We start from the raw sequence: 12341 nt of genomic DNA on the forward strand, positions 1-12341 counted from the left end.
TTTTTTCCCCTTTAAACACAATCATTCACAGGATCCTTCAAACCAGAAATGTGGAAGAAAGAAAACAGTGTCCTTCAGCAGCATGCCATCAGAGAAGAAAATAAGCAGCGCTAGTGACTGTATCAGCTTTATGCAGGCTGGGTGTGAACTGAAGAAAGTTCGTCCAAATTCCCGGATTTATAACCGTTTTTTTACTTTGGATCCTGATCTGCAGGCTCTTCGTTGGGAGCCTTCCAAAAAGGACCTTGAGAAAGCCAAGCTCGATATTTCTGCTATAAAAGAAATCAGGCTAGGGAAGAACACAGAAACGTTCAGGAATAACGGACTTGCAGATCAGATTTCTGAGGACTGCGCGCTGTCGGTAATTCACGGTGAGAACTATGAGTCCCTCGACCTGGTTGCCAATTCAGCTGACGTGGCCAATATTTGGGTATCGGGATTAAGGTACTTGGTTTCTCGTAGCAAACAACCCCTGGATTTGATGGAAAGCAGCCATAATACTCCACGGTTTGCCTGGCTGAAAACTGTCTTTGAAGCAGCAGACGTTGATGGTAATGGCATAATGTTAGAAGATACATCTGTGGAACTAATAAAGAAGCTTAACCCCACCTTAAAGGAATCAAAAATTAGATTAAAATTCAAGGAAATCCAGAAGAGCAAAGAGAAACTGACAACACGAGTAACAGAAGAGGAATTTTACGAAGCATTCTGCGAACTTTGCACCAGACCTGAAGTTTATTTCTTACTTGTGCAGATATCTAAAAACAAAGAGTATCTAGATGCCAATGACCTCATGCTGTTTTTAGAGGCTGAGCAAGGAGTGACCCACATAACAGAAGAAATGTGTCTAGATATTATTCGCAGATATGAGCTTTCTCAAGAAGGACGTTTGAAAGGTTTTCTTGCAATTGATGGATTTACTCAATACTTGCTATCCTCAGAATGTGATATTTTTGATCCCGAGCACAAAAAGATTGTCCAAGACATGACACAGCCCTTGTCGCATTACTACATCAATGCATCCCACAACACATATCTAATTGAAGACCAGCTCAGAGGGCCAGCTGATATCAATGGTTACGTCAGAGCTTTAAAAATGAGTTGTCGGAGTATTGAACTAGATGTCTGTGATGGCCCAGATAATGAGCCCATTATTTGTAACCGTAACAACATGACATCGCCACTTTCATTTCAAAATGTTATCGAAGTGATAAACAAATTGGCATTCTTTGCATCAGAATACCCCCTTATTCTATGCTTGGGGAACCACTGCTCCGTACAACAGCAGAAGGTTGTGGTACAACACATGAAAAGGATCTTTGGAAACAAACTCTACACGGAGACACCTTTATCTTCAGAAGCCTACCTCCCGTCACCTGAGAAACTGAAAATGAAGATCATTGTAAAGGGGAAGAAGCTGCCCTGCGACCAGGATATACTAGAAGGGGAAGTCACAGATGAAGATGAAGAGGCTGAAATATCCCGGAGACTGTCAGAAGACTTCTCAAGGGAACCAAAGCTGATCTGGCTGTGCAGGGAGTTATCTGACTTGGTGTCGCTATGCAAATCTGTCCAATACAAAGACTTTGAGACGTCCATGAAAGCTCAAAATTATTGGGAGATCTGCTCCTTTAGTGAAGCAGAAGCCAGTCGAATTGCAAATGAATACCCTGAGGATTTTGTCAACTACAACAAAAAGTTTCTTTCCAGGGTGTACCCCAGTGCTATGAGGATAGACTCCAGTAATTTAAATCCTCAAGATTTTTGGAATTGTGGTTGTCAGATAGTGGCAATGAACTATCAGACTCCAGGGCCCATGATGGACCTGCACACTGGCTGGTTTCTACAGAATGGTGGATGCGGGTATGTTCTCAGGCCTTCAGTGATGCGTGAAGAAGTGTCTTATTTCAGTGCAAATACAAAGGGCATTGTTCCGGGAGTCTCTCCCCAAGTTCTACATGTCAAAATAATCAGTGGGCAAAACTTTCCAAAACCCAAAGGTGCGTGTGCAAAAGGGGATGTCATTGATCCCTACGTTTGTATAGAAATACATGGGATTCCTGCAGATTGCACTGAACAAAGAACTAAAACCGTTCAGCAAAACAGTGATAACCCAATTTTTGATGAGAGCTTTGAGTTCCAGATCAATCTACCAGAGTTGGCCATGATCCGTTTTGTTGTTTTGGACGATGACTACATCGGGGATGAGTTCATAGGCCAGTACACCATCCCACTGGAGTGCCTGCAGCCTGGATACAGGCACATACCGCTGCGGTCTTTTGTTGGCGATATCATGGAGCACGTTACGCTGTTTGTTCATATTGCAATAACCAATCGAAGTGGAGGTGGAAAGGCCCAAAAGCGCAGCCTCTCGGTGAGGATAGGAAAGAAAGCAAGGGAGTACACCATGCTGAGGAACACTGGGCTCAAGACTATCGATGACATTTTTAAGTTGGCTGTGCATCCACTACGAGAGGCCACCGACATGAGAGAGAACATGCAGGTATGGCTGTTGTCTGCATTGGTGTATACTGAACGCAGAAGCAGAGGTCCTGGTGAGCCTTGCCAGTAGGGAAAGCTTGGTGGAAAACTGGAGAAGCGTGAGGCCCACAGCCATCTCACCTTGTAACTGGGTGTCAAAAGGCTGACAGTTATAGGTGTTATGTAATAAGCAGATATGGGGCTAGGCAAAATTGTTTAAAAATCAGTATGTTCTCTCTGAACACACACGTTACTGGGTGTCCTTGTCCAGGAAAGCAGATGGGCGGATACATTTACATCCTCAGGTCTTCAAAGCTTCATTTCTTTGCATTTCTTGCAGGAAAATGTCAGCAAGCTTTTGCTTTGCTGTCTCAATGAGGGTTACGCTGTGTATCTTTTTTCTTTTCATTAGAGTATTCTCTGCACCACAGAAACCCATCATGCTAAGAACAGCACATTGCCCTGAGTGCCTGTTGCCACTGTTCAGCCAAGGGCTGTGAATGTTTAATGTACACAGCTGAAGGCTGCTTGGGTTGTAATTTCTGCTTTGCTATGTAGCTGTGTTGCCTTGCCTGACTGAGTGCCTGCCCAGACAGTGGTGATGCACTGTGGCTCAGATGTTCTCCTGGCACCTTGTCTGCTTGCCTGCTCTGCTCTGAGAGCAGTCAGAGCTCACTGTGTGTAAGTGCCTGGGTTATACTGTTGTGGGCAGCAGGAGGTGCTGTCACAGCAAGGGTGTTGTCTTCTGTGTGCTGGGCAGCTGTGCAGGTTTGGTAAGTGTGAGCTCAGCTCAGAGGTCCATGCACTGCCTAGAAACAAAACTGAGGAGCAATTAAACAATGAGTTTTCTTTAATGAGAAACTGAAATCAGCCACAACTGTCTATCTCCTTGGTAAAGATACATAAACAATTCATTTGAAAACAGTAAAAAAATGCGTATCACTTCACTGACCCCACTTTTCTGGATGGAGTCTAAAGCAAATGAAATGTTGGCAGCTAGAAAAGTTTACAAAATGACATAAGTTTTAAATCACTCCCAAAGGATTAGTCTAAGCATATTTTTAAGAATGGGAAACTCTTCCCAGCCTTTCCTGCAAGCCTTGAAAGTAAGTAGTTTGAGCTGCTGACTCCACCTTCTGTCTAGGTCAGGATTATATACATGAACTATAATGAAAGAAAATGTTCTTCGACTTGAACTCAGAAATAGCATTAATCTGCCTGCCAAACAAAATTTCAGTACAAGATCTTGCTTTTGGGAAGGCTCCGTGAAGACGCTGTCATTAGATTGAACAGCATGCTAATGCATTTGATTAATGAGAGACTTCTCTGTTAATAAGTTGGGCATTTGACTTTTTTCAGGAAGACATTGTGGGGTGAGTTATGAGCTGTTACATTATTCTCTCACTTAGATTTTTTTGGTGTCGTGGTCACAGATTGTATGACTTGAGAAGCTAAATTATTGAGGGTGAGTCAGCCATACATCCACTGACGATAAATAAATAAATTGTCATATGTTAGTTGGGTTTGACCTGTATATCCAGTATTGATTTTTCTTACATGTGACCTATTAAGAAGAAAGAGTGTTTGTATTTCTTTATGGTGTGGTAATGCAGGGCTGAAAACAAAGTATGTTTTTTCTGTCTGCCTTTCCCATGGGAAATATGTCTGTCGAACTTGTTCTTGCTGGAGGATGATAATGACAGGAGAGTGAGGCGATTACAGCATCAAAAGCAATTGGACTCCAAACACTTGAGAAGAGAAATAGTATTTTAGGCTTGATATACTTGGGACCAAAGCTTGTCCCCACGGGGGCTGGATTTGCAATGCAGAGTAGCTGTAAAACTAGCCACGGGAATAGTCCTGGCAATGTTGTCTTGTCAACGTCTTGAGTATGAAAGCAAAACTCTTAAAATCCTGCAAATGCTAACATGACCCTTCTGAGCTTGAAGGTGTGCTTGCGCCTATATTTGGACGTGTGGTGGAAAGGGAAGCCCCAAAGCAATGACTGCATGCTGGCAGGTGGGGAACTAATGGCAGGTGAGGATTTGTGCAAAACTATTTCTTTTTCTTCCCCCAGAATGCCATAGTGTCAGTCAAAGAGCTGTGTGGGCTGCCACCCATCGCAAGCCTGAAGCAGTGCATCCTGACCCTGTCCTCGCGGCTCGTAAGCAGTGAGAATGCTCCCTCTGTTACCCTCTGTATGAAGGACGCGTTTCCTTACCTAGAGCCTCTGGGGACTGTGCCTGACGTGCAGAAAAAGGTTCTGGCTGCATATGACCTGGTAGGTGCTTCCCACTGCTACCTGTGTCTTTTCCCATGGTTGCAAAAATGGCAGGCTTCTTGCTGGCTTTCTTCTGCCTGGAAGTTTCTGTTAAATGAACGGAGCTCTTCAAGCAATTTAAACTATGCAAAATTGTCCTATCATTCAAATCACAACAGTGGGCGTTTTCTTGTTGTTCCTTTTTTTCCTTTAAACATGGCTGTGACTAGTACATGTTGGCACTTAAGGACTGACTTTGTTTATGAAAACAGCAGCAGTTCAGCATGTACCAGAGGCTGTTTTTCATTGTCCTTGAGAAGGGGCAAGATTTGCGTTTCCCTTTGCTTGTCTCCTCTCAGCAGAGAGCAAGGCCATCAGATAGGGAGGCAAAGCTGAGCTGTCCTCTCTCAATGCCTTTCTGCAGCACTGTACGTAGTGTCCGTATCCCTGCTAAAACCAAGTAAGTATCTTTGTTTGAGAGGACACAGAAGAAACGTTTTGAAATACCCCCTCTTACATGTGGGGAGGGAGAAAGTGGTATGGTACAGAAGTACTTGCAAAATGTGAAGAAGCAATCTAAAATAATTTGATGTAAATGCTGCTGCTCAGCTTCATGTGCTGAGCACGTGTAACTTGTAGCAGGAATAGTTGTTCTTACATCATACCTCTCATGTTATTAGACTGCCTTGTATCTTCCCATCTTTGGTAGCTGATCTTCATCAACTGGTAGAAAACTGCATAGTTTTGTGAAATGTGACATACATATCACAGTGCATTTACAGTGCACAGCAATTATTTCCACAGCTTATGTACGCAAGGAATAAAAGTAAGAATTGCAAGTAAGTTGAGGGGTATCAAATTGCTTCCAGAGACCCTGAAGCGTTATAAAATGGACTGCATCTTTGACCAGCTATTACTGTGCCAAATGCCCTCCTGCATTTCGTCTCCAATTTTGCTGTTTTAACACACTTTTCAGGAGAAATGCTACAAATACTCTGAAAAAAACCAAAAAACTTTGGGTTCCTTCCAGAGTGGTTTGTATAATTTGAAGGTAATGCATTTGTGGTAATAAAATACCAGCTGTATCAATATTAGAATGAGGATTTGATGTCCAGTCACCTGCCATGTTTAGGATGGAGTTCTTATGTGTGATGCTTGGCTGAATGAGCAAATGCCACAAAACAAGGATTTCTTCTGTATTCGGAGGTTTGCTTATGGAGTTTACCAAAATGAATGTGTCACCTCTGATCTTTTTAATTATGTACTGGAGAGTACGCATGAGACATATCAAGGTCTCCACGCACTGTAGAAATAGTTGTTCTGTTTTAAATAGGTGAAAGACCTCTTTGAGTTGCAGATCAAAGCTCTTTAATAACTGTTTTTAAATAATGTTTACTTTCACATTTGTCTCTGATGGAGAAAAGATTTACTATTGAGATACAGCACAAGGGCTGTATCATAGCGAAGAGAAATGATTCTTCCATTTTAGCTGATTTGAGCTGCAGTTCTTGTTAAGAAGAACGTAGCTTATGATGCTTTCGTTCATGTTGTCTGGCTGGTTGGATGTCTTATGTTGCTAATACTATTTGCTTTTGAAAAAGCAAAAGCTAGATTTTATGAATATATTTGCTTTATTTTGGTTATTCCTTTCTTGAAGCAGTGTCAGCAGAAGATTGAAATCTATTTTGTCCTTTCTATATTTAGAACATAAAGTCTCTGATATTTGAAAATACAGTGAGTATGTGGTGGAGATTTTGTGCTTTTAACACTGAGAAAGTATTCTTGCTATGGTATTTGTAGTGACTTGTTATAACCAAGAGTGTACTTCTCTTTAGAAAGGAACTTGTTATTATGAAGCTTTTCCTGGTCAGTTTGCGTGAGGGGTTGAATCAGGCAGCCAACATGTGATTCAGCAAGCGTAAGCTAGAGCGTGTCAGGGGGTGTTGAAGGAGGTACAGAGAGAGAAAGAGAAAGGAGGAAGTTAACATATAGGGGCAATTTTTCTGTGCTTTTGTTCTCCAGAGTGAAATACTTGGAAGCAGTGTGAATGTGCACAAGGAGATGTTGATGGAAAGCAAACTAAAACGTTTTAGATATGATTAAGAAAACTCACAAACCAAAAAGATATAGTACAGTTTCAAGTTGTTGATGAGCGTAGCTCCATGGATCTTGATGGACTAGAACAACTACTTGCTGCGTTCCCCATAAATGGCTCAAAGTGGGTTTTGACCACATCTTCTTTCTTTCCCCAAAGAAAATATAAACTCTGCCTGTGTGTTTAATGGGGCATGGGCAGTGCTGACAGCCTGGGCAAATGGAGGGTGCAAATACTCTGAGACCCGCTACAGCCCTCCTGAAAACAAGTAAGTGTTTATTCCGTTGTGTTCAGCCTTTGTCAGAGCAGGCAGATAGACAAAGACCAGTTTGTTTGTGTTTTCCTGGGTAATTAGTTCTACTATTGTGTTCAGCCTTAAACGTTTTCTTTTGAGAGAGGCTCTATTAGAATAAAATCTGATGTGCTTTGTCTCAGGATCCCAAATGATTTTTTTTTAAGGCTCTATTTTTCTTAGTCGCATTGGAGCAATTTTGTGGAACTCAACTACTGTTGTGTCTTGTAGAGGAGGGATCTCAGTGGTGATACCTTCAATGGTAGGGGAGTTTTGGAGAGTACAGAGAACGGGACCACTTGAAAATCAGGTAGAACGTGGGTATTGCAGAGAAAGCATTCTTGAAGAATATGTGTGCTACTAGAAACACAGTTGAGAACAGTTGATTTCAGCTTACGTGCAGTTTTGGTTACTACTATACATAGCGTAGTGTGTGATGTCATGGAGGGTCAGCTGGGAGTGAGGGAAAGGTTGTGCCCCTGAGGGCAGTGAGCATGGAACAGTCTGCCCAGGGCAGTGGGCACATCCCTGTGCTGCTGGAGATCAAGAAGTGCTTGGACAGCGCTGTCAGAAGGAGGTTTTGAAATCTGGATGGTGCTGTGTGGTGCCAGGAGTTGGACTCAGTGGTCCTTGCAGGCTTCTTCCGACTCAAGCGATTGCATGAACAGAGGATAGCAGGGCATGCCATTTGCAGAGCTGTTCCTCAGACCTTGCCTATTGCTTTTTACCTCTAGCCACCCCATCATGGGTGGTTGGGCACTGCATGGAGCTCGCTCAGGTGAGGCAGCATGTGCTGTACCTTACAGTCTGCCAAACTGGTACTGGTGTTCAGTGGTCACACTTAAAGGGGGGGTGAGGAGGGAGGGAGAAAAGAAAAGAAAAGAAAGCAAAGGAGGAATACGAATGGGGCCCAGCTGGACGTGACAGATGGCTGAATTATTCATTGCAAACAGTTATCCTGTGAAGTGAGATTTTTTTGTGTGTGAAATTTTTTTGGGTAAACAGATTGTGGTTTCTCTGCACAGTATATTCATTTGCTGATGCAAGCATGTATGAACCAAGAATCGCTTGTGCAGTTTGCTTTACAGTTATTGGTTCAGCTTTATTTTTCCTCTGAGATGAAATGATTAAATCATTTGGAAATTAGAAATAACACACACTTGGTAATACATTTTCTTGTCTTTTCCCAGTCATCTGGCTCTTGTGCAAGTATTTTTTCAGGCAAAAGTGAAAGAAGCTCCCCAAGAATTTTTCTCACTCAATTTTTGAATGACAGTTGCACAAAGGATGGGTGATGTTTTTGTTATATATACTTATGTTCAAATGTTCTTTTTGCTCTGTATTCACGCCTCTTTCTGGGAACTGATCATGATTATTTTGTAACAGATAGGTAAGGAAGGAAGGATGGTGTGTCTGTTGGTATGGTTGAGAGAAGGCAAGTTAGAGTTAACTTCACAGCTAACGTGGAGATGGATTGGGGATTTTCGATAAGAAATGCACTGCTGGGAAATAAGACGATGTATTTAATGGCAATGGGTTTTCTGATACAAGTATTGGTCCATTCACGCTGGCAGAAATCTGCAGAGGTGTGTATGTCTGTACATTCTTGTTTCAGATTCGGTCTTTTGGGTTTCCTTGTCTTGATGTGGGCATGACAGCTATTTATTCCCAGCGAGGAAATCCATTTTTTCCAGTTTATGTAAATGCAAAGTGACCAAATGGGTTTTGATGAGCTTTTCCACTGAAATTTGTATTTCAGCTGGGACAGCATCATCCCCAAAGGGACATTTTTCACAATTCTCTGAACAGCTGAAAACAAGGGATATTGCAGAGCATATTTGCTGCCAAGAAAGTGTCATAAGGCACTGATGTTAAACACAGTCCGGTACATGGACGTTGAATTCATAGCTGTCTTAAACAACTTTCTATCCAAAATTGGTCTTAGGCTGGGAAAGCAATTATACTTTTTCTTTCTCCTTTTCTTGTAATTCTCTGTTTTCTCACTAGTCTCTCATTTTCTCTCTCTGAGAACCACATCCATTCTTGTAAATTAGGACCTGAAAGTGGTCCCATCGGAACTTTTCTTATAGACTGAAATTCTGGTTGGTGCTTTAGTTGGTCATTTAGCACAAGCGTGTTGAAAGCTGATTCCTTCCCCTGTTTCTTGCTTGTTTCTATCGTTTTATAGAGTTCTGGTCTTTGTGCACCAGGTCTGTCGTGGTTTGACCTGGTTTGCATGACAAGTGAAGAGATCCATGGATCCGTGCCCCAGGAAGGGGAGGATGTAGGAGAAAAAGGGAGAGGGTAGATAGATGTGTCTGGATGAGAAAGAACAGTGGTGATGAGATGAAGGACAAAAAGCTAGATAATATAATATGATTGAAATTGAAACAAATAAAATGCAAAAGAGAGTTCCCGAAACCAAAGTCCGTACTCTCATTCTGTAGGTGAGATGGCCAGGGAGCATGGAGGGCAGTCTCATGACTCCCTGTCTGTTATATCTTTCCCCCTCCAAACAGAAAATGGAAAAATGAAGTCTTCTGGGAGTTGTAGCTCATTCTTCTCTTCTGAGACCAAGAGACTGGAACTCAAAAAAGTACAGCAACAATGCACGGAACTGCAACATTAACTCTCTAACTCCCAGTGCATTGCATGATGTCATGGTATGGAATACCAATGAAAAACTATGAACCATGAGAGAGCATTGCAGGATGTGATCTTGACACCATACTTGGAAGCAAAACCATGAAATTGGAACTTATGGTGAATTTCCTTCATTTCCTTCTGCAGTCCGTGTAGCTAAGGTATTTCAGAGGCTTCCAGGTAATGTGACCATCCTGATAATTACTGGGCTGAACTCTTACAGGCTCACATACAGAAACCTGGTCTGGAGTGCACTGGTACACAGGCAAGGTACAGTAGGTGGCCAGTATTTCTTCTATTTCTTCCCACATTTTGGTACCATGTGGACATCCTCTTTACGATACTTGCTGGCACATGATTAATTGTCTGGCAGTTTCAAGTCTCAAATGTCTGCAAGAAATGTTCGGTGCTAGAGGAAATCCTCTTTAAATTTTCATGAGCTCACTGTGTGCTTTGGATGTTTTTCCAATTGGCTGTGTTTCTGTGGCATTTTTTGCAGCAATAGAGGCATGATATGGCAATCCTTACCCAGGCAGAATTCCTTCCTTGTCTGAGGCAGGCACAGGAGAATGGCAGAGAGGGGGAAGCTTTCTCTTTTTTAATTTGATGTTCTGTCAGTTTCTGTTCAAACTTCAGAATATTTCAGAGTAGATTCTTTGAACTGTTCCTTCTCTATCATTTATCTTCCCAGCAGAAGCAGTGTTTTTATTTGACACTGGGAGTTTTTCCTGTCTTTTTTTTTTTTTTTTTTTGGTGAGACTCTGCTGTGTTAATTTCCTGTGTCCTTTTCAATTTCTAGAGTAGTTTGTAATAAAAGTATGAAATAGGTTTTTAGCACAGGAGTTTGTTAAAATAAAAAGAAAACATTTTTGTTCATTTTTTGCTTATCTTGTGATTAAACCTTAGTACAAACATGCAATTCTTCAGTTAAAAAAAAAAAAAAGAATGTAGTGTAAACATACTTTCTATATTATTTACCTTTGTAATAACACTTAACAGATATGACAAAGTTAAACTCTTCCTGCGAATGTGATTTAGAAGTTGATATTGCAGGCAGTGTTTAGACACTTCAGTAAGCCAGGCCACGTATATTTTCAGCCCACGGTCTGTTCCACCTCCTGGTTCTCATGCACTGTGTATTAGAGAGCTCCTGGGTTTGTGCCAGCTCCCGCCTGTGCTTTTGTGAGAAACCTGCCTGGTTTCAGCAGGTTAAGCAGTGCTTCAGGTAGGTTGAGGTGAATCAAGCTTAAGCTACTTGTTTTCAGCATTCTGTAATATTTAAATTAAATGAGCAACTTTGCAGGAAAATAAGTAACACATGCAGATGAGGTTTTGTGTTCCTCATCCCCATTGGTTTATTAAATGTGACATGTTCTTCTGGGGTTTATGCCATGTGTGTCTTCTGTCACTCTGAACAACAACTTCTTCCCTTCTCATTATGAGAGTATTTCTTGCACTGCAGCCTCTACAGCAGGGTCAGCACCTCCAGGACATGCAGTGTTGCGTCAGCAAACTACCTCTCAAAGCACCTGTAACAGAATCAAACTTTTGTGTGGCTTCACTGCCTTTTTTGTCCATGTTTTTTTCCCTGTAGTTACTTGAAACACATCACTCTCAAGATTAATCTTTATAACATGGGAAACAAGAGCTATCTTGGGTCTGAGTGGACCCAGATATCAGCATCCATCCTTTGAAGGTTGCTTATTAGCACATACTTATTTGTGGTCAGTCCCTTAAGGCTCAGTGTCAGAGAGGTGAACCATGAGTTTACAGAGGAATGAGAAATCTCTTGCTTTTGGAAGGCAATGGCCAAACTGAGCGCCATTTGGGAGCTGCCATTAAAAAGCAGCCTGGTGGACTCCAGGCAGGTGCCTCAAAAGCATTGCTCAACAGCGATCTTAGCAGTGCAGATGTGTATGGAAATTCAGACTGCAAAAAAGTGCTCAATTTTCACATCTGAGACATATTGCTGGATGTCATAACATTGCTGGCAAAACCGGGCGTTGGAAATCTTAGACTGTTGTATGATTTATGGGGTTACCTTCCCAGCAGAAAATCCCACAGCTCCATGTTGTGTTTTGTGCTTCTGGTTCTTGTCTTGGCACTGCTAGTAGAGGTAGCTGACATCCGTGTGCAGGGCTCTGGGTTTGGTGCCAGCTGGAAAAGCAGGGGAGTGTTCAGACTAAGAGCTTCTGGAGTCATTTAAGAACCAATGCCAAAGAAAGAGGGGAAAAAAAAATAGAAGTGTTTCTAGATGCCACAGCACAGGGCTGTATGCAGGAGCAGCTGACAGGAGCAGAGCCATAGGCCTGGCCAACATGCTGTGTCCCTAGTCAGCATTCTCTGCTGTGGCCGGGAAACCTGCTGCTGCTCTCACGGGTCAAGCATGGAGATGTGTGTGGAGCCCTGGCTCCCTAGCTGCAGCTTTCACCTGCTTATACCTGCAGTAGACTGTGTACTGAGGCATTATTAGCAGTAATTCCTGTAAACAGTTACCAGGGACAGCTGATCCTTACAGCAATAACTTTGTAAATATTACATAAATAAACATGCAAGAGGAAAAAAAGAAA

General features: G+C 42.2%; 1 protein-coding gene across 7 annotated transcripts in view; it reads left to right on the plus strand.

Annotated features, from left to right (window-relative positions):
* Positions 1-12341, plus strand: part of PLCL1 (phospholipase C like 1 (inactive)) — a 231462-nt gene that overhangs the window by 190249 nt on the left and 28872 nt on the right. For all 7 annotated transcript variants that reach the window (XM_052675374.1, XM_052675373.1, XM_052675366.1 and 4 more), the window contains 2 exons: positions 32-2503; positions 4559-4762. In XM_052675374.1, the coding sequence (XP_052531334.1) occupies positions 83-2503; positions 4559-4762 (2625 nt within the window). In that variant the 5' untranslated portion in view covers positions 32-82. The remainder of the gene's footprint in view (positions 1-31; positions 2504-4558; positions 4763-12341) is intronic.

This window comes from Tympanuchus pallidicinctus, unplaced genomic scaffold (assembly GCF_026119805.1).
Source record: "Tympanuchus pallidicinctus isolate F22 unplaced genomic scaffold, pur_lepc_1.0 scaffold15, whole genome shotgun sequence".
NCBI lineage: Eukaryota > Metazoa > Chordata > Aves > Galliformes > Phasianidae > Tympanuchus > Tympanuchus pallidicinctus.